The sequence below is a fragment of the Phaseolus vulgaris genome, chromosome 2 (assembly GCF_000499845.2).
Source record: "Phaseolus vulgaris cultivar G19833 chromosome 2, P. vulgaris v2.0, whole genome shotgun sequence".
Lineage (NCBI taxonomy): Eukaryota > Viridiplantae > Streptophyta > Magnoliopsida > Fabales > Fabaceae > Phaseolus > Phaseolus vulgaris.
The window spans coordinates 13,183,445-13,207,012 of NC_023758.2; the positions used below are offsets into that span (position 1 = coordinate 13,183,445).

General features: G+C 32.5%; 1 protein-coding gene across 1 annotated transcript; it reads right to left on the bottom strand.

The window, feature by feature from the left end:
* Positions 1-11,134: 11,134 nt before the first annotated feature.
* On the bottom strand, positions 11,135-14,907 carry LOC137810733 (probable indole-3-acetic acid-amido synthetase GH3.1). The gene is made up of 3 exons (XM_068612142.1): positions 14,443-14,907; positions 13,968-14,069; positions 11,135-12,780 (listed from the first exon to the last, which is right to left on the bottom strand). Exons 1-3 carry the CDS (start codon positions 14,760-14,762, stop codon positions 11,415-11,417), a joined length of 1,788 nt encoding a protein of 595 aa, XP_068468243.1. The 5' UTR covers positions 14,763-14,907; the 3' UTR covers positions 11,135-11,414.
* Between the last annotated feature and the right edge of the window lie 8,661 nt (positions 14,908-23,568).

Consider the following 23,568-nt stretch of genomic DNA (forward strand, 5'->3'; position numbering starts at 1 on the left):
ATCTTCCAAATAGCACACCAAAACAAATTAAAATGCAAAAAACAGCAAGACAATTATGGAAATAAGATGAACAACATGAAATAAAGAAGAACTAGAAATGAAAAGACCAAAAGCAACTCATCTTGAAGAACCTAAGCTCATAATACCAAATTATGGCAAATTTCATGAAGGTCTTCTTGAATCATGTGAGATATGGTGCGGAAGTTATGGATGTGTGTGTGCAAGATCCTCCTAAGAGTGGTGTTGATCTTGAAGGTGCATGAGGTGTATGAATATTGGGAGGTTCGGCCAGCCCAAGGAGAGGTGAAGGATGTGAAGTTTAGAGCCTAGAGTTCTAGGGAGAAGCAAAGCTTGGCACAAAATGGCAGCATAACTTTACTCACAATAAACTTGAAAATACAAGGTGTAGGCTCCTCCTTTTATAGGCAAAGGAGGACCATAATGCAACCCTAATGCTAGCCAAATGAAATGTAAATGTGAAGCACATGGGTGCACATGGCACATGGGTGCACAAATGAGCACATGGGAAGGGGTGTGTCTAGTTTTTATGCTCACCCCCTCCATGGGCTTTCTAGACCGGCCTTGGTAAATTTAGAGTTTTTTTTAGAAACTCTAAGTTTACCTAGGTTGGTGTTTTAGGTGCCAAAATTAATTCTAAGAAAATTACAAATAAAGTTCCTATGCTAATTTTGACAAGAAATTAAAGTCTACTCTACACTAGAGTTTATGGCATTTGAACATGTAAAAGAACGTCTTCTTGGATCCTCTTGGCCATAACTCTATGGTTGGCCCAAATCTACCCTTTGGTGGGCTTGCATGTGAGCTTGTGCTTGGGCCTCTTCCATCAAAACCCGTAAAAGTAGGAATTCTAATAATGTTATAATAAATTGTAATAAACTATATTTAGATATTCTTTCGGATTCCCAACACTCCTTGTAGCACTTGCTATTGACTCCAAGTTTTTTTTGGATGCATAAAGTGTTGAACCAAGTGGTGTTCAAGCTTTGAAGAATCCAAATCCTTTGAAGGATGTTGAAGCCTTGGTTGTGCTTGTTGTTGCTGTGCTGGTTTAGTTTAGTTCTAGGGTAGTTTGAGTGTTGTAATCCACCCCTTGATCGAATTTAAAGCATAGGCATTCTCAATCTTTGTGAAAGTAACATGTTTTTCAAACTAAGTTAAAACAACCGATTGTTTTGTCGAAACAACCGATTGTTTATACTTAGATGTTTTGAGAAAAGATTGAAAACTGTTTTTCAAATGGTTGAGCTGTTAAAACCAAAACAATCGATTGATTCGAGGAAACAACCGATTGTTTGTTTTGGGACCATAACAGAAAAACTGTTTTATCTTTGACTGAGCTTTAAATGATTTAACTGCTTACGCTCCAGTCATTAAATGCTTTGACCAATCTTTAAATGCAATTTAAGAGTTTGTTAAGATTTGATAAAGAACAACATCTTTGAATAAATTCAGAAAAACAGATTTGAGTAACAATATCTTTTTACAAGATTTTGAAACGAGTTTTTGAGTTTTTCAAAGAGCTGAGATTGCTTAGAGTTTGTGATTGATCAAAGTGTGTGTAATAGGATTCTGCTTGTATTGATTTCAGATTATCTTCTGTAACAAGTGTAATCATTGTACTTTTTGAAACAAGTTTCGTTTATGTGTTTGCTGAGATTGGTTGTGTGTTCTTGACGGGATCAAGATCAACAATCTTAGTGTTGGTGTGTTGGCCAAGAAGAGTGTGTGTCTTGAGGTATTCAAGGTCACTTTCTTGGTTGTGGTGTAAGTGATCAAGTTGTGATTGCTTAGTGGATTTCTTCAGAGGGTTTCTGAGAAGACTGGATGTAGCTCTGGATTTGGAGTGAACCAGTATAAACATCTGTGTGCATTCTCTCTATCCCTAACTCTTTAAATTCAATTTTGATATTTGTTAACTAGTATAAACAATTGATTGTTTCGGTAAAACAACCGATTGTTTTTACTAGTGTTGTGCCTTTTGCTTTATGTTTTGAAAAACTGATTTCTTAATCAAGGTTTTCTTGAAGTAATTTCATTCAAGGCTGAAAAGTTTGCGAAAACTCTTTTTAAACAATTCACACCCCCCCCCTCTAGTTTAAAGCCATATATTCTAACAATTGGCATCAAGAGCTTGGTTCTTGAAAGTTATTCAAGTTGATCCAAAAATCTTTTTTCTATGGCTGGAAAACTATCTTTTGAGGAAGGTGCTTCAATCTACAAACCACCTTTATTCTGTGGATTGAATTACAAATATTGGGAAGCAAGAATGAAAATCTTTATGAAATCTATTGATCAAGGAATTTGGGATTCAATTGAGAATGGTCCTTACATTCCAAAGTTTAAAAAGAATGGTTCTTTCATTGCAAAACCTTGGTCTGAATGGACCAATGATGAATGTAAGATGGCCAAGCTTGATTGTACTGCTCAAAACATAATAGCTTCTGCACTAGATACTAATGAGTTTGTCAAGATATCAAAATGCAAAACTGCTAAGGATATGTGGGACACACTCAAGGCTGCTCATGGACACAATGAACCAAAGGAGGCAATGACAAAGAGTCAAGTAAGAAGGAAAAGAAGGCAAAATAAAAAAAGCCTCAACCTTTGCTTCATGGCCAGAAAGGAGGATGACTCAAGTAGTATAAGTTCATCAAACTCCTCAAACTCTGAAAATTATGGTCAATTGCTTCAAGCCTTTCAAGAAACACATGAAGAAGCCAACTGATTGGCTCTCTTGAACAATCGGTTAAAAGAAAAGAACAACTGGCTTGAAAACAAAGTAAAGACACTGGAAGAGGAATTAGAAAATTCAAAAACAGATTTTGAAAATCTTGAAATCATTTACAAAAACTCCTCGTGCAAGTGTGATACTATAGTTTGTGAAAATTGCGAAAATCTTGAAAAGAAAGTTCATTGTCATGTTAAAACTGTGGATAAGCTTACAAAAGGCCAATCCAACTTTGAGAGTGTTCTAGCATCTCAAAACTATGTTTTTGGAAAAGCTAGATTGGGTTTTAATCCACAAAACAAACAAGATAGATTTTCAAAATCATTTTCGAAAATGCCAGAAAAACAATCGATTGGACCATCGAAACAACCGATTGTTACATGCTTTTATTGCATGAAAAGAGGTCATTCTGTGAGGTTCTGTAAAATCAGAAAATATGTTGTTCCTAAAGGTCTTATGAAGTGGATTCCTAAGGGAAATCTTGGAGGAGAGCAAGCAATTGTGGTACTTGGATAGTGGATGCTCCAAGCACATGACAGGGGATAAATCAAAGTTCCTGAGTATCTCCTTTAAGCAAGAGGGTCACGTCACCTATGAAGACAACAACAATGGAAAGGAAAACTTGGGAAAGTTTGATGAGAAAGCGGACCTTGGTATCTTCATAGGGTATTCACTCACAAGTCATGCATATAGAGTCTACAACAAGAGGTTGATGACTGTAGAAGAATCAGTTCACGTTGTCTTTGATGAGGTAGATCGCAGAATCAATCAAATCCCAAAGACCAGTGCTGAAGAAGATGAACAGAGCATCAGTTTGGAGAAGCTGGAAATCTGTGCAGAAAAACAACCGGTTGATTCGCAGAAACAACCGATTGAAATTCTGCAACAGAGTGAGTTGCCCAAGGAGTGGAGGATTCCTAGAGATCTGTCAGTGGATAACATCATAGGGCAGATAAAGGAAGGTGTCTCCACACGTAGCTCCATCTCAAACTTTTGTAGGCACACAACTTTTGTCTCTCAAATTGAACCAAAGTCAATTGAGGAAGCTCTCAAGGATGAGAAGTGGGTTGAAGCTATGCATGAAAAGTTGAATCAGTTTGCAAGGAATGAGGTATGGTTTCTTGTCCCTAAAACTAATGAAATGAATATTATTGGTTTGAAATGGGTTTTCCGGAACAAGCTAGATGAGGATGGTGTGATCACAAGGAACAAAGCAAGGCTAGTTGCCAAAGGCTACAATCAAGAAGAGGGCCTAGATTATGGTGAAACCTTTGCTCCTGTTGCTAGATTGGAGGCTATGAGGCTGCTGCTGGCTTTTGCGTGTATAAGTGGTTTCAAACTCTTCCAAATGGATGTCAATAGTGCCTTCTTGAATGGCTACATCAATGAGGAAGTCTATGTAGATCAACCACCGGGCTTTGAAGATCATAAGTATCCCAACCATGTCTTCAAGTTGAAGAAAGCTTTGTATGGACTAAAACAAGCTCCAAGACAGTGGTATGAGAGGCTTAGTAACTTCCTGCTATCTCATGGATTTGAAAGGGGAATGGTAGACAAGACTTTCTTCATCAAGAAGTCAAATGCAGAAATAATTCTTGTGCAAATCTATGTTGACGATATCATCTTTGGTGTTACACAAGATAGTTTGTGTGAAGAATTTGTGGCTACAATGAAAGGTGAGTTTGAAATGTCTATGACGGGAGAATTGTCTTTCTTTCTTGGATTGCAGGTTAAACAAACAAAGGATGGGATCTTCTTAAGTTAATCAAAGTATTGCAAGGAGATTCTCAAGAAATTTGAAATGGAGAGTCGCAAAGAAGCAAGCACTCCAATGCCATCAAGCTGTTACATGGATGCGGATGCTGCTGGAAAGGGTGTAGATCAAACAAAATACAGAGGATTGATTGGATATTTGCTTTATCTAACAGCTAGTAGGTCGGATATCATGTTTGCGGTGTGTCTATGTGCAAGATATCAAGCAAATCCTAAAGAGTCACACTTCAAAGCTGCAAAAAGAATTTTGAAATATCTCAAAGGAACATCATCTGTTGGATTATGGTATCCTTCTCACTCTCCAATTCATTTAATTGGTTATTCAGATTCTGACTTTGCAGGTTGCAAGCTAGATAGAAAGAGCACAAGTGGCACTTTCCACCTTTTTGGCTCAAGCCTAATCTCATGGCATAGCAAGAAGCAAGCATGTGTTGCTCTCTCTACTGTTGAGGCTGAATACATTGCTGCTGGAAGCTGTTGTGCACAGATTCTGTGGCTTAAACAACAACTTGTAGACTTTGGATTACAAAACAGCAAGGTTCATTTGATGTGTGATAACACAAGTGTCATCAATCTTACCAAAAATCAGATTCAGCACTCAAGGACCAAACATATTGAGATAAGACATCATTTCATCAGGGATCATGTAAACAATGGGAACTGTTAAGTGAAGTTTGTGGAGACCAAACTGCAGTTAGCTGACATCTTCACAAAACGTTTACCAAAAGAGAGGTTTTTCTTCTTAAGAAATGAGTTAGGTATCCTTGATCGTAATAATCTCTCATAAATCTGTTTTGGTACATGCTAAAGTCTATTTGTGAAGACAAATAGGGGGAGAATTAATTGGTTCTTGTATATCTTTATCTGATACTGTATAATCTGTTAAAATCTCTGATATAAAAGTGTTTTCTGCTGCTGCTAATAAAACCAACCGATTATTTCGTGTAAACAACCGATTGTTTATCATGTTTTATGCTTTGAATATATAAAAATCTAACCTGCTGCTGTAAGAAGCATTGGATAGTATAAATGCTATTTTTGCAGGTACTGCTTCAGATTCAATCAGATCAAACACAAGCACCAGGGATTTGTCTTCATCAAATAGGGGGAGATTGTTGAACCAAGTGGTGTTCAAGCTTTGAAGAATCAAACCCTTTGAAGGATGTTGAAGCCTTGGCTATGTTTGTTGTTGTTGTGCTGGTTTAGTTTAGTTCTAGGGTAGTTTGAGTGTTGTAATCCACCCCTTGATTAAATCTAAAGCATAGACATTCTCAATCTTTGTGAAAGTAAAATGTTTTTTAAACTAAGTTAAAACAATCGATTGTTTTGTCGAAACAACCGATTGTTTATACTTAGATGTTTTGCGAAAAGATTGAAAATTGTTTTTCAAATGGTTGAGTTGTTAAAACCAAAACAACCGATTGATTCGAGGAAACAACCGATTGTTTGTTTTGGGACCATAACAGAAAAACTGTTTTATCTTTGATTGAGCTTTAAATGATTTAACTGCTTACGCTCCAATCATTAAATGCTTTGACCAATCTTTAAATACAATTTAAGAGTTTGTTAAGATTTGATAACAAACAACATCTTTGAATAAATTCAGAAAAACAGATTTGAGTAACAATATCTTTTTACAAGATTTTGAAACGAGTTTTTGAGTTTTTCAAAGAGCTGAAATTGCTTAGAGTTTGTGATTGATCAAAGTGTGTGGAATAGGATTCTGCTTGTATTGATTTCAGATTATCTTCTGTAACAAGTGTAATCCTTGTACTCTGTGAAACAAGTTTCGTTTCTGTGTTTGCTGAGATTGGTTGTGTGTTCTTGACGGGATCAAGATCAACAATCTTAGTGTTGGTGTGTTGGCCAAGAAGAGTGTGTGTCTTGAGGTATTCAAGGTCACTTTCTTGGTTGTGGTGTAAGTGATCAAGTTGTGATTGCTTAGTGGATTTCTTCAGAGGGTTTCTGAGAAGACTGGATGTAGCTCTGGATTTGGAGTGAACCAGTATAAACATTTGTGTGCATTCTCTTTATCCCTAACTCTTTAAATTCAGTTTTGATATTTGTTAACTGGTATAAACAACCGATTGTTTCGGTAAAACAACCGATTGTTTTTACTAGTGTTGTGCATTTTGCTTTATGTTTTGAAAAACTGATTTCTTAATCAGGTTTTCTTGAAGTAATTTCATTCAAGGCTGAAAAGTTTGCGAAAACTCTCTTTAAACAATTCACCCCCCTCTAGTTTAAAGCCATATATTCTAACATAAAGATGTTTGTCAATTAGTCTTCCCTCTTGCAATATTCTAATAAATTATGACTTCCAACATCCACCTTGCCATGATAATTCCATGTTCGCAGAATTTGCCATGATTTTGTTGATAAGGAAAGTAGTGAAGAAAGGAATAAGAAATAAAAAAAAGGGAAACAAAACAAAGGATTAGAGAATGAGTGTGAATAAAAAATAAATTGTGTAAACAATTATATTTATAACATACTTTTAGTTGACACATTTCAGTAATCCATTGTCAAAAGAGTTGTCATTTCAGTTACCACATTTCAAAATAATAACTTAAAAAAAACATAACATAACTTAATTCAATTTATTAATTAATATATATTACAAAATGAAGAGCCTAAAATACTTTGCTTGGGTATGGGAACGATGAATTTAGAAGAATTGTGTGAAATGAAAAAAAGTAGTCAATCATAATAAATGTATTGAACACGTTTAAAATGAAGAGCCAGTTACCTCCACGCAACTTTAACATGACTCAACTATCAAAGAAACCAATGGATTAGCGCCACTTATACAATGCATTAAAGAATAAAATTGATCAAATATTTGTTAATGTCATCATTACATGATGTGGCATATATCCAAGATATCTTCATAGAGATACCAAATAAAGAGCTAAAAAGACTTTAGTTGGGGTATAGGAATGACAAAGGCAAAGCATTTATGAGAAATGTCTAACAGAATTCAAAAAACACTAAACATGGAAAATGAAAAATAATTTACCTCATACGCAAATGTATTTTGCATCGATTATCAAAGCAGGAAAACTTAAACAATAAACCTGATAATTAAAACTGATAAAAGGCATAAGAAATGTTTTAAAGTAGGTATTAGGAAAAGAGTGTAACAAATCAGAATAAGAAATGCAACCAAAAATCATAGTTAAAAGAGTAAAATACAGAAATGGTGTTTAAAACCAGTGAACATAGTGAATAGAAAAGAATGTAACAGATTAGAATAATAAAAGAATGGATAAAACCAAATTATTGTATTTGTCCACCATGAATACGCTGTTAAAAGTTTTGTTGACCAGACAACTTTTTAGTTTCTTCCTCTAGTTCTAGTACTTTATTCTTCTTACTTGTATTTTTCGTCTGTAATAAATGAGAGAAGAAATGTTCATCAAATATAAATGGAAGAAAAAAAAACAAATCGAACCAAAAATAAAGAATTCTTGTTTTATCCTCTACTTCTAACCTTCCCAAAAAAGATGAAGTTTTTCCCTCAAACCTAAATATGAAGAATTCAATAATTAAGGCAAATAACAAATAGTATCTAAAAAAAAAACATAAAAATAAAATCTAGAATGCAACCCAAAATTGCTCCAAAATTTTCATCACACTCGTTTGCCTTTTCCAGTTCTTCTTTATTTCCTATTCGTTTCTTGTATTTTCCATATGCACAAAATGAGAGAAGAAATGCTCATCAAATAAAAATGGAACAAAAATAAACAAATCGAACCAAAAACAAAGAATAAAAACTTTAATATTCTACCTTCATCATTTCTCTCTTAAAGTCATCCACCGTCGAAACTGCTTTGCTTCTTGTTTTATCTTGTACTTCAAAATCCTATAATGCAGAAAGAGCTTTTTGCACAGATAAATACTGTGAAAATGGCTCCAAACTTCATCAGATTTTAAATTCAAAATTTCTAATTTCAAAACATTTGTCTTCTTTGATGACGGCTCTTTATGTGCTACGGCACAAATACTTCACCACTCCATATTTTGCTAAAATCATATAAAATGTGTGGTATAAGAGAAGCATGGTAGTTAGAATTGTATGAATCGTAAGATTCAAATAAAAAATATTGCTTTGCCGATTCAAATCGAAAAATGAATCGTTTTAGGGTTTGAATCGTGACACGAACTAAGTGAATCGTGGAATTTGTAATTTTGTTTCATTATTTCCGACTCAATCAATTTCTGGAAAAAATCCCAAAAAATGAGAGAAAATATTTGTTGAACCAAGTGGTGTTCCAGCTTTGAAAAATCCAAACCCTTTGAAGGATGTTGAAGCCTTAGTTGTGCTTGTTGTTGTTGTGCTGTTTTAGTTTTGTTCTAGGGTAGTTTGAGTGTTGTAATCCACCCCTTGATTAAATCTAAAGCATAGGCATTCTCAATCTTTGTGAAAGTAAAATGTTTTTCAAACTAAGTTAAAACAACCGATTGTTTTGTCGAAACAACCGATTGTTTATACTTAGATGTTTTGAGAAAAAATTGAAAACTGTTTTTCAAATGGTTGAACTGTTAAAACCAAAACAATCGATTGATTCGAGGAAACAACCGATTGTTTGTTTTGGGACCATAATAGAAAAACTGTTTTATCTTTGACTGAGCTTTTTAAATGATTTAACTGTTTACGCTCCAGTCTTTAAATGCTTTGACCAATCATTAAATGCAATAAAAGAGTTTGTTAAGATTTGATAACAAACAACATCTTTGAATATATTCAGAAAAACAGATTTGTGAAATATAAGTTTTTGAATAAGAGTTTTTCAAAGAGTTGAGATTGCTTAGAGTTTGTGATTGATCAAAGTGTGTGGAATAGGATTCTGCTTGTATTGATTTAAGATTATCTTCTGTAACAAGTGTAATCCTTGTATGCTGCTGAACAAGTTTCGTTTCTGTGTTTGCTGAGATTGGCTGTGTGTTCTTGAGGGGATCAAGATCAACAATCTTAGTGTTGGTGTGTTGGCCAAGAAAAGTGTGTGTCTTGAGGTATTCAAGGTCACTTTCTTGGTTGTGGTGTAAGTAATCAAGGTGTGATTGCTTAGTGGATTTCCTCAGAGGTTTTCTGAGAAGACTGGATGTAGCTCTGGATTTGGAGTGAACCAGTATAAACATCTGTGTGCAATCTCTCTATCCCTAACTCTTTAAATTCAGTTTTGTTTGTTGTTTGCTGGTATGAACAACCGATTGTTTCTGTGAAACAACCCATTGTTTTTCTGGTACTGCTGTTTTTTATTGCTGTTTTGGCAAACTAAATTTCTTATCAATTGTTTCTTGAGATAATTTCATTCTTCTTTTAAAAGTTTGTGAAAACCCTCTTTAAACAATTCACCCCCTCTAGTTTAAAGCCATCTATTCTAGCAAGATCATAATTCAAATCAAGAACGACAATGAAGTAAAGAAGAGAAGAGAATAGAATAAATAAATAGAAAATATAAATTTACCGGCGGAGCAAGTGAAGAGAAGAACAATGGAGAACACATAGAAGAAGAAAAGTGAGGAACACAGAAAAAAAGTTCAGTCATCGAAGAGAGAGTCCAGTGATCGGAGAAGAAGGGTCACGAACAAGAAGAAGATCTGGGAGAATATTTTTTTTATTAAAGTTACTTTGTTATGAGAAGGAATCACAATTTTAAATTTTATAATCTGTGAAGAAAAATTTAGCCACATCTGAAAAGTTGAACCATTTTTTAAAAGGCTAAACCACCTTTTAAAAAAAGCTGAACCACTCTTAAAAATTTTCTATAGGATTATTTATTTTCAAAAAACCAATTTAATTTTTTTTATATAAAAAAATATTTAGGTTTATATTTATTTTATTTAAAAAAAAGTATTTAAAAAAAACTGTTTATGTTATTTCAAAATCAATTTTATTCATGTTATTTTTTTATTTAAAAATATATCATATTTATTTATTATGTATGTTACTATTTATAATAAAATTCGATTCACGATTAAAAAAATCTAACAATTCACCATTCAAATCTCGATTTTATAACCATGAAGAGAAGCAAAAGAGTTTACTGATAAAAGAGGTTTGCACACTTTGCCTTCTTTAGTTTTTGTGCTTTCATTATCAGTAAATGAGAAAAGGAGTGTTTTTATACTTTTGTTGTGATTGTAGAATGAAAAAACACAACTTCACATAAAAATGAAGCATGGCCGCGTTACTTTAATACAAGCAGTCACGCGCCTGGTTTTGTTTTGTGCCACATGTCCATATGCTTCTTTTGATAAAAATATTTTTGACTTTTTTTTTTCAAAAATCCTACTAATAACTCGTGTCAAAAGCTTCAATTATATTGTGTATAAATTTTCTTAAAATGAGAAAACTCGAAATCCAAAAAAAGAAGATTCAATTAGTTTGTCTACCTTCCTAAGTACATTTTTTATTAGTATTTTAAGCTTTAAAAGATGAAGTAATATTTGATGAACCAAAATCTTTAATATCACATTAATCTTAATTAACTACAAAGATAACTATTTTATTGTTATTTACATATTTTATCTTAATTTACAATCTTGCGATTAATTACAAGGAATCTAAATAAATTTAATAACGACATAAATAAATAAATTGAACAATTTTAGTTGACAAAAAGAAATGTTTTTTACTCTATTACATTCCTTCACTCATGAAAACACCAATACATTCATTATGCAACTTTTCTAAAAGAAAAAAAAAAGGGTTACATCTTTTCCACAAGTTAATCGAATCGAAATACATATCCTAAAAAGATATCCTAACTCAACATCTCCCCTTTTGTAGTAATCGCAAGTCCTATACATTAATCCAAAAAGAGAAAAACAACAAAATCTACCTCTATGTTTGACTCAAGCTCAAGAAGGCCACATACCAAGAACTTCACCTTCTCCTTTCAGGGGTCCAATGTGGCAATTCTTGGCTAAAATGCACTGACACAACCCTAGAGTCCAATAACTCCACTATGGGTGTGAAATTCACGCACCTAGGTACCTTGTATTGATTTATTGAAGCACCTCTTGATATTGCATAATCCATAAGCTCCTCAAAGGTTCCATTCTTCACAACGCGTATTTCCAATGGCCCAATGGAATGATCCGCAACACGACACTGCCTGTACACGGAGTTCAGCGCCTCCTCCATCTCCAAACAGCACCGATTCAACACCTCGTGACTCGGTGAGTTCGCCGAGTCCTTGCTCAATAACTCCCAGTAAATAACATAGTGACCCGGAATCGTCGTTGTGTCAGCATAACTCGTGTATTCCACCACACTCGTATTGAACTCAGCCAAGAGCCTCGAGGCATTCTCAATCCCATTCTGCAACTCCGACTCGTCCGTTTTGTCCGAGTCAATGCTCAGCAACACGTTTTTCCGCCGCACGAAGTGGAATTGCGGCGCCGAGTTGTGGAATCCGGTGACTCGGAGGATGTCCCCCACACGATACCGGTAGAGTCCCGCATAGGTGGTGATTACCAACTCGTACTCCTTTCCTACCTCCACATCGACCAAATCCACCAGTTTTGAACTGGTAGAGCCAGAAATAGGATCGTGGAGAAGGAATTCAAAATACGCCATGTTTGGCATGATGGTGTAGGAGACCTTAGAGGGCTTGCACATTGGATTTAGGTTTAACCCGAAGTAGCACTCCGAGGAAGCGTACATGGTGCATGCAAGGGGCAATCCTCCGCTGTAATAGTTAAGCGTGGGAATGTATTGGGCCATGGCTCCCGTTACGATGACGTCCAAGTATTTTGTGTTGGGCCAAATTCTTGTGATGATCCCTTCCCACTTCTCCTTGGAGCATTCTTCTGTCAAAAACTGGGCCAATTTCGGGTCGGGTTTTATCACATTATTGTCCATGTATTCCCTAATTGCAGGGTCGGTGATTTGGGAAGTTAGGGTTCCAGATCGGATATCATGGACGAGTCGGGGCCAGTGGAGTTGGAGGAATCGGATGGCGCGAAGGAGGCCGGAGGCAAAGACGGCGCCAAGGCGGAGGACGTGGTTGCGTTCAATGAGGCCACAGAGCATTTGCGTGTACATGCTTTGGAATGAGTCGGGGCAGAGAATTGCTTCATTTGGACTTGTGTACACATTATACGGGTCGTAAGGTCGGGTCTTGAAATGGTCGCTTTTGTAGTAGCTTGTGAGAACCGGACGGGCCAGTAACCCACCCGGTGTCCTTGTTTCGGACTTCACGAATAAAAAGTATAGGCCCTTTCCCTTGTCTAAACCCGGCACATAACTGTTCCATTAAAAAATAATAAATAAATACTAGGATCAGGACAAAATAAATAACTAATAAGTTCTGAAATCATTTTTTAATATTAAGCATATAAATTCATTTTTCCCCAATTGATGCTTGGCAAGTAAAGACGAAAGACATTAATTAGACACAGAGGAGAATCAGAAAGCAAAGAGTATAGTACTATTTTTATTGTTTCCACTTCCACCAAACACGTGACTTAAAAAACGGCTGGGACTTTTTTTTGTCTGTATTTCTTTCTTTCACCTATGTACAGTATCATCGTTAGCCAATTTGTAAAGGCACCATGTAGGTTGGATCCCGATATATATATATATATATATATATATATATATATATATATATATATATATACATACATGTTAATCATTAAAAGAACAATAATAAAATTATCAGAATTAGAAAATACTATTTTATTTCATTTATATGATATGTTATTGTAAAAATATCATATTCTTTTATTATTGTACATAGCTATTTTTTTCTTTTACAATCTTTCTGAAAAGATAACTGTTTATCCTTTTCAGAAAAAATATTTGAACGTCAATTATTTTTATTCAATCATCCATTCTTGATAATTTATAATTTATAAATAATCACATTTGTTTCCTTAAGTGGATGAATCCAAACAAGTTGCAATGTAAATTTTGAAGAAGAAAAATATGGACTTGTTAAGATCTCTATTAAATGCATAACAGTTGTCATGATACAATTTTGAAAACAATTTTTTTAGTGAGTAAAACATAATTAGTAAGAATTGAGAAAAAAAATATGGTTATCATGCATAACTAACTACGAATATTTACTTGTAAAAAATAAGAATTTTTTTACAATATGTAAAATTGGTGATTGATATTTATAATTAGTAATTAAAAAAATAGAATATCTTGTGCTTAAATATATTTTCTTGTAATGTTTTGGAATTTACTAATGTAATTAATTGTATAAAGTCCCGGGACCCCAATATACTTCTGTCACTGCTTACAACACATTGAAAGAGAGGATCTGCAATACTATATTGGTTAGTGTATATAGGCGAGTGAAAGAAATCTCAGCCGTTGGAATAATTTTAGGCCACGTGTTTGATGGATATGCACCGAAATGGACTCCATTTTTCCTAAGAAATTGAGAGTATTTGAGCTCAATTATTTGGTGATGAAACTTACAGGTTCATAACTGGCATTAGGAGGCTGTATAGAAGTTGGCGACGATCCAACTCTTCCTTAATTGTTGGCATCAATTTTCTTTCTCCAGCTGAAGTACCAGAACTGCAGATTCAGATTCCCCAGACACAAATCCCAAATTGGTTTCAGTTCCCAATCTTAAAAAATAAATAATAATTTAAACGAACACAAAATTATTGTTCTGTTATCGTAAACCATAAACTATGCGTTTCCATTTATAAATAATAAGAAGTTTAATTTACTCAAATTTAAAAATAAAATAACTACAATAAAATTTGATTTATTTCCTTAATTCTCTAACTTTCTTTAAAATAATGATTGATTAAAATAAATTAAAATTGATTTATATATAAAAAATGTATTTTTCTTAGGAACTAGAAGTGATGTGCAAGATATAGTAAAATTGATAATATTTAGAATAATTTGTGATAATTGAAATTATGTAAACGAAAAGGACCTGGTGAGAAATTCGGAGATGGGATGAGCGGACAAGATAGGGGAGCGGTCGCCATTAGCGATGCGTTGAATCTCGGGCTGGACATCCTCGTAAGAGATAACGGGAATCTTAGACTTGAAGGTTTGACGGTCGGCGGCGGCGCCGAGTTCGAAGCGTTTAAGGTACTCTGTGTGGGCGTTGCGCGTGAGAATCTCCGCCAGCACCCTCTCTTGGACGGCGTCGGCGTTTCGGGTCATTTCCTCAATGAACCGCAGCGCCTTCGCGTCCTTGTCACACGCCGGTGGACCCAATGGGGACGACATCGCAGAATCAACAGCCATAGATGGAAGAAGAAGCTAACCAATTAAAAAATTGAGGATTAAACTAGAGAAGAAACGAAAGTGTGGTTGATCGAAATAAGAATTTGAGTTATTCTTTGAAGAAAGAAGAGATAGAGAAGTGGTGGTGCAGTGAGAGAGACAAGTGGACGTTTCAGAGTTTATATAGAGGAACTGAGACGGAGCTGTGCGTGTGTCTACACGCTGAACCATGCCATGTCATCTACATGGGACCCACGTTGTGAGATAAAGACTATTTTTTATATTTTAATTTAAAAATAAAGTAAAAAGATTATATTATGTACCTGCTGCCGTGTGCCGTCCATACCATAACATGCATAAATGTTTAAGAAATCTAGAGACTAGTTTTTAGTTGAGGAAATACAGGTTTTTATGTCATCAAATAAAAAATAATATAAAATAAAAACAAAATAAAAATATAGAAATTATATCAAACTCATGCGATAAAAGAAGGTTTTTTATTTTTTTTATTTATTTGTTTGTTTATTATTATTATTGTTGTTGTTTTGTGATAATTTAAAATTTCTATTTAAATATTCATTGCTCGGTTTCATTGGAATATTAATTTTCAATGGACGGTAATGTAGTTTCCATACATAAGAAGTACGATTTTTTTGGTACGGGATGAATTTGATGGTTTCTTTTTTTCTTTTTCTTGAGTCAAAAGATAATATTTTTCGTACGAGCTTATAATTAAAAGAGGAAATATGTTATATAAAAAATACTTTTGTCTTTTTTTATAGTCATTGTTGTTTTTATAAAAAATGGATTAGAATTTTTTTGAGATGGAGAAAAAAATATCTACCAGTAAAAGACTATTTAAGAATTAAATTAATAAGAATACTCAAATATGAATAAAGCGTAATTACTCTCCAAAAATTATTTTTTATATAGATCATTAATGACCAGACTGTTGTTAAACATTAAAAGGGAACTATTAAAGCTATTAGTTTGCAGCTATGTAAAGAGTCTTAATTCTCAATAAATGATATTAAGTACTCAGTTACAAATAATGGACCGAGAATGTATTTTCCCTTTATTTGGGATAGTTACAATTGTTAAATCAAATGTAGGTAAAAAAAGACACGATAAATAAACATTAGACTTCGATTAACAACGACGAAAATGTCTCTTCTAGCATTAATTCTTTAGAGATATAATAATTTTCTATTTTAAATATTAATTTACAGCAGAATATTAACAGTAAGCAATTCAATTTTGCATAGGGATAGTATAGGAACTGTGAATGGTTGAATTGGACGACAACTTGGTGATAACACAGTAGCGGGATTTTAGGTTCGGCTTTCAAACAACATGTTGACTGAAACGAGTAACAAAAGAATTGACAAGTCATGATGCATAGTGGCACACGCAAGATAAAGCCACTTTCCCTTCGAGTGAAAATTTCCAAATTCTTCTACATGCTTTTTAAAAATGTTTTACATGACTTAAACATGTGTCAAAAATTTATAATAACTCATCGCTTACTTAACCAACCGAGTTAAGTTCTTTCACAATCCTTAGACAGATATATAAATATATATTCAATTCTTTTAAATTAACAAATTTTATTTCATTTAAAAATCTTGATAGAAATTGTTTGAATTTTCTATTTTACTAATTCACACTTTATTTTTTTTATTGGCAATAATAAATAAATAAATATGAACCACTTTAAGGGTGGTTCAACCCTTATACAAAATGACAACCTTAATCACACCCAGTAAACAGACACCCAAGTATGACTATACAAGACACTCCTAACTTAATCCAGAGAAAGACACTTGACATACTAAGCAAACATCTCATAAGATCATTCTAATACAAACCATCGGATCTAAACACCAATCAGAAAAGGAAAAAACGCAGACTGTGACTTGGATGAAACCCAAGACCAAGTCTTTAGTTGGACCAAAGTGAAAGCCTCCAGTACATCTACTAATCACCTTTAAAGATAACCCTATTTGTATGCCTCTAGACCTCATTAACTACTGCAATCCAAATCCCTCCCTAAACCTCATCCACCGAAGCCGACACACTGCTAAACCTAAACTGGGAAAAATTTAACAAAGGGACATTATGAAACACACCCTGCACACCCAACCATACACAACAATGGTTCCACAATAACCAAGCAAATCTGCACTTGAAGAACATATGGAACTAGTCTCCTCCTTCGCCCGCAGAGGGTGCAAATAGAACTAAAATCATAAGGGACTTATTTTGTAGAGTTGAAAATTGATAAATTAAATTGTAATAAAAATATAGAAAAAATAGTATAAAATTAAGTTGACATAGATATAGAAAAATGATCCATGGAAGAAGCATGCAATGGAATATATATGTAATTTAGAATGGGAAAGACATTGTTAATTGAGAAAAGTGGAAAGTATGGAATGGGTAAATAGGTTGAAGAAAAAGGGAGAGAAAAAGGTTGAACAGGGTGGTGTAGGGGTAAGAGGGGGCAAAGTGGGGGTCCAGGTCACGTAGACATAGGCAGAAAAAGGGGCAAGGAAATGTGGGTGAGGGACCACGCATGTTAACCAAGGAAGCACACAGGTAGTTTTCGTTTTGGAACATTATACGCGTCGACCAACCACATAACCCTTTTCTGGTACCATTGTTGGGCCTCGACAACGACGCCTAAGCCATTTCTCTCCTTCGCCCAAAACAATTTCTTTTCCACGTGAGACAGATGCTTATGCCATTTTTCTCTTATCCTTTCCTTGCATAGGGGAAAAAAATATGAGACACTGTTTTTCAATGTAATTTAAACATTTTTTTTTAGTTAAAGCAAATAAACGTATAAGTGAGAATGATTGTTGATAAGAATAAAAAAAATTATTAACTTTAGAAATAAGGGTTTAAATAAAGTTTAAAATTACATTATTTTTTTTACAAAAGGTTTATTAAGCACTGTACCATGTTGTATAATGATTTCATAAATAACTTTATATACTCTAAATATTTTGAATATAATTAAGAATAGTTAAAAAAATTATATTAGTTCACTATTAATTTATATTTTGGTTGTAAATGATTTCACTAATTAATGAATTATTATAAGTATTTTAATTCTCATCTAGTTAATAGAGAATACAAAATCACTCTTGGTAGTTTGTTAATTTTTCTCATAAAATTGAGCATCAATTACACAATGTCTTTTTAGACCAATTATTCAAAAATAAAAGTTGTTTAATACGAGGTTTACTATCGAAAGAGAAAATATGAAATGAACTCTCCTTACACTAAAAGACTAAACTTTAATAGTGAAAGATTTAAAAATATAGCTTTCACATTTTATGTCATCTAGCATATGATTTTCTTTAATTACTTAGAAACTAAATAATGCACAAATTACATATTTTTTGGATCCTATTTCCATTCATTGATTTAACAAGTTTCTATGCATTACCATGCTTCTATTTATAGGAATCACAATAGGATTTATTATGATTGAGTACTTTTGCTTTGTCATTTATGTTAAAGTTTTTCCAAAGTTTGTTTGATTTGTTGTCATTTTTGTTGCAGAATACTTTTTTTGGGTGAAAAAACAAGTTTTACCTAAACAACTACCAATAACATTTAAGAGTAGGTTGTACGGAGATCAAAATCTTCTTTAAAAACTACAAGACTTCACTTTTTGGGTGAGACGATTTTTCATGCGTTTGAAAACATCTTGATAGTCTTTCTTCCAATTCTTCTACTTTGAGAGCCTTGATGGATGTATACTTGGAGTTGGGGGCTTTTAACCCTAAAGATTTATCTTTCTTGAGAGTTTTTATCTTGCAACAACTCCAACTCGTAGACATTCAAGATTCTAATAAGCTATTCTATAGGTATGTTGTTTAGGGTCTTAAAAGTGAGAAGAGTTTAACCTATGGTATTCACAAACTTTACAAACCATGTAACACCTTATTAATGTAATCATACTTATCTTAGTGTTTACCAAAAAAACTAAGTGCATTTAGTATATCTTGAAATTTATTAAACATATTTTATATATTTTTGTTACCTTAAAAAATTATATCAAATTATTATATAATAGATGACCTTTAGCAACTATTTTCTAACCTAATACTTATGTATTTTTTGAAAGTCCCTCATCATTATTAGTAAAAAAAAATATTTACCAAACAATTATAACTTGTTCGTTTTTGACCAGCATGTATACTTCAATCAACATAACTCATTATTGAAGCATATAACTCTTCTCTATTTTTTTTTAATGAATAACTTTTTTTTTATATATTCCTATGACTTATAAACAAAATATAAGTCTTATTTCCATTTTTTTTCAATGTATTTTACACTACCTAATCTTAATATTTGTAGCTTAAAAGTATTTTAGAAAAAGCTTTAACATTAACATTATTGATAGTTGTCGTTTAGCAGTCAAATTAAATGTGATTCCAGCGTAAACTTGTCTAATACTAGAAAGATGATAGTATAGAAGTAGTCTGATGACCCTAAGTCGTCTCCCAAAGAATCTAATAGTGAGTCCAGCGAACAAAATTCAAAACTTATCTGCAAGCAATAAGGATTAGCAATAACAATAAAAATAAAAAAGGGTTGTGATTGTTAAGCAGGAAAATATAAATGATGATTTAAAACAGTAAAGAATGCAAGTTGACTCCCAAGTTATTCCACCATTGAATTCCTCACAAGTTATCTAAAGATTATTTCTTTCTTAATCTTCAAACAAAGCTAAATCAGATTGAACATGCGCTAATCTAATTCAATTGAAACTCACCTGTAAAACATGCGTCTACTAGTTTAATCAACACCCACTTTGTTCCATGCCTATACTCCATGAGAATGCTTATTTCCTCTCTCTTGAATCAAGCGTCCAAGAAATTAATTACAACAATGCGAACTAACTAAGAAACCAAAGTTTAAGATAAGGAAGACTTTCAATCATGCGTTCAAGTACAACCTCTCACAAAAACTAGTTTTCCAGAAGATTAGATTATTAAAACAATTGCTATAGAGAATTAAAAAATGAAACTTTTATTAACCAAAACCTCATAGCTCAATAAGAAATTACAAAGGAATCAACCAAAAAGGTTTAGCCTTCCATGCAGAGGAAAAATAAAAGTATTATAAGAAAGAAAAGAAAACTAGGTCTACAATGTGTTTGCTCCTCTAAAACGCGATCCAAAAAAAGCTACTTACGTTAAAAATACAAAATTAACAGAAATAATAATAAAGGCCAAATAAACCTAATTATATGAATCTGAATTAAAACAATGAATTTATTTATTATTACAGTCCAATAATCTATGATTAAAATGATTAAATGTGAATAAATATATCCTCATCAATTATCCTTGAAAAATGAATCATAGAGTTGTAAAGAGTCTCACTTCATTATTATTTTTAAAATTGAATTTCACTAAATCTCTTTGATTTTTTATCCACTAATGATAATAGATAGCAAAATAGGAATAAGATGAAAAATAATTTTTTTATTGCAATGAAATAAAATAAAAAATAAAAGAAAATGGTTAAGATGTTCATATTCTGATTGAATTATATATATGTTTATATGTTTATATATATATAAATTTTAATAAATTACGTGTTTATTCTGCATTGTCTTAATAAATTACGGCTTTTTTGGTTATTCATTTTTTGTGTTTATATGCGAAATTTCTTACTTGTGGAATCCACCTTGTTTTTTTAGATAATTTGTTCCAAACTATCTTTAAAATAAAGTTTTTGTGACTTCTCCCCACACAACTTCCCTTCCTCGATTCCTAACGCAGTACCAATTCTTAATTTCTTTCTCTTCTATGTTCCTTTTTATCACCCTCAATAATTAGTACCACCTACTAATTAAAACAAGCCTCTAATTAATTAGGATTAGGACCACAAAGCACGATGTTTCAATAACGAGAAATTACTACTTTGTTTTCCGCAAAAGGAACAGGGTTTTACCTTTCTCTAACATATTAACCGGATAAGACCATCGACAAATTCATTTCAAGCTCCATATGTATGAAGTGCACAAGGATAATTATTGAAATTATTGCTCTTATTAGAAATGATTAGAACTAATACTTCTTTAGTTTCTTTTTAAAAGCATTGGAATTTTATAAATTTAATTTTATCTTAGCTGTGTCTCTAACAAATATTTCTGCTTATAATAAATATATGTTGTTTCCTGTGAATCGACCTTCTTGTGTGATAAGAAACACTTCTTTAACATTTATTTTTTTTATGTTACGTGTTGTCTATACTAAGTTTATTGTTAGTGTAATATTACGAACTATACAAAATAGGTCAATATGATTGTCATAATTATGGCCAAACATGGAACTTATATAAATAATTTAATGAACAATTAACACCGGCCTATCGTTTAAAAATGGTAAGGGAAAATTTTTATTAAAAAATATTAAGAGCATGATTGCTTAAATATATGATGCCCATGCCAAATTCCATTCCACTCCAACTGTTTATGACTTTTTGGTGTTCTTATCATCATCAATATGATTATGTTTACGTCATAATAATTACATTCTAATTCGGATTAGGACAAGGAGTACAATGTTCAAACAGTGTCGTGAAGGCTTTTAAATTCAAAAAAATAAAAACCAAAAAAGAGCAAGCATTTGGTGATGAGATAATGAAATTGATCATTACATATGTACGAATTAAATGGGGTGTGTTGGCAGTGAAATAATGAATGATATGGATGGCATATGGTCAAACTGAACGTACCTAGAAGAAATTAATTTGCTTTTGAGGTGTATGAAGTGGACAAGGATAATTAGAAAAAAAAATATCACTTTCAGAATTAATATATTTTTTCTAGATAGAATAATTACAAGAAATATGATATTAGCTTCTCCAAAATACCCACACAAAAATTAAAATCGAGACAGACACTAAATGAAAATTAAATTACACTAAATGAAAATTTTAGTGAGTTTAATGTTCCTTTTAATCTTTGTGTGAATTTTGTGGGAGACTAATATCAATATTTCGTGAACTTTTATCATTAAAAACAATTCATTCCATTGAAAAATTATTTATTTAATTCATCTTCTATTCTTATTTAGTTGGTATCTCTAGGATTGAGAAATTGCAAAATAAATATACTTTTTTGTTCTTATCGCTGGTTGATTATAGTTTAAGCCAAATTTATGTCTCAATCTCTAACAAATATTCTGCTCATAGCAAATCTGTTGGACAATGTTTTTTCATTGGATAAAAAACACGATCCTTTCATTTTTGTCCGTTTGTGGATTTATAGAGAAAGCTAAATATTTGTAGTTTTGAGAGTGTTGAGTGTTCAAAATTACCAAGATAGTATATGAGAATTTAGAAATAACTTCTTCTGAGTCACCTCTTAGATGTTAAGAAGGAATGATATGAGAAAATTTAAAAAAGTTCTCAGATCACGTAGTTATTCCTTGGTAGTGTTATTTTTACCCCTCTTTATTTTACACACAATAAATGAAAAAAATAATAATATAAAAATGAATCTTAACATTTTATGGAAATATAAAAAATTTATATGAAGAAAATGACAATGTAACTGGTTGTTGTACACTTACATTTGTAACCTAGCAACCGCAGGTTTGTTAGACATTAATACAATTTTGTTAGATATAAGAGTGGGAAATAAAGAGAGAGAAAAACATAATTTAAGAAAATGTTATATAATAATATAGTTTTAAGATATAACAAACCTGAACATTTACCACATTTTGAACATCATATAATATGTTGCTCCAATCACGTGTGCCCCCTTTCAGTGAAACTTCCTGCCCAAATTTCTTTATACTTGCGTGTGTTTTACGTTTTAAAACAAATCTGATGCTATGGTTTCAAAATTGGTTTTGATTAAAATTATCTGAACTAATAATATCGGAAAGTGGTGTTTGTTTAATGAAAAATGTCTTAGAAATCTCTAAGATAGATTGCTATCCACCTTTCATATTTGATATATTGTGTTGTTGGCGTATAAATGGAATACTATTTTCACCTAAAAGAAGGTATTTGTCTTTAGGTTCGAAACTTCGAAATTATGGATTTTTTTCTCTGTCTTTCTTTTTACACACTCTTCATTTATTTTTGTTATGACTATAATTTATTGTTTGTGGTATTTCCTTTTTTTCGTGATTTATTATGGCCAATGCCGGTGCATTTCTTTATTAATGGGTGTTCATTATAATCATTTTTCAGCTAATTAACATAAAATAGTGATCACGTTTCAATAAATAATCCACTTTATTTGTTACTAACAATGAAGTGAGAGAAAACTAGAGTCTTAGTAACCATCACAATAATTAACGCTTGGAATCTAAGTTATGATAACATGTTTCGACCGACATTTTGCTATCCTGTTCAAAATTCCGTGAGTCAAAAACAATTTCATAGGTTGTTCTACTTCATCTAAATTTCTTTGAGCTTTTATTGAGCCAAATTGCACTGACGTGTACATATATTATGATATTTGACTTGACCAAAGTTTTGAGAAATTTCGTTGGCTATAAACAACAAGCAAAGTTAATAATAAAAAAATTGCAATATGGTTAAGCAGCCACAATAGTTTTTTCTCTTGTCCTGTAGGTTGCGCGCAACTAGGCTTTGAAAATGGTTTTGTTAATTATAGTAAAATTAGCGATGCAATAAAAATTTCTGATCTTCGTTTGTGTTACATCTTTTAACATTTTAAAAAGTTTTACTCTAAATAATATCACTGTGAAGCTTTCACATTCCAATTAAGTTTCATCCTAAAGCTTCATGAATCATATGCCTCTAGAGTAAAAATGTA

What these genes read in the sequence shown, in the direction of transcription:
- LOC137810733 (XM_068612142.1), bottom strand. Translation starts at nt 14,762, where the DNA reads ATGGCTGTTGATTCTGCGATGTCGTCCCCATTGGGTCCACCGGCGTGT. An exon ending in ATCTCCGAATTTCTCACCAG is followed by an intron (nt 14,070 to 14,442) that starts GTCCTTTTCGTT and finishes CTGAATCTGCAG; the next exon opens with TTCTGGTACTTCAGCTGGAG. An exon ending in CTAATGCCAGTTATGAACCT is followed by an intron (nt 12,781 to 13,967) that starts GTAAGTTTCATC and finishes TTAATGGAACAG; the next exon opens with TTATGTGCCGGGTTTAGACA.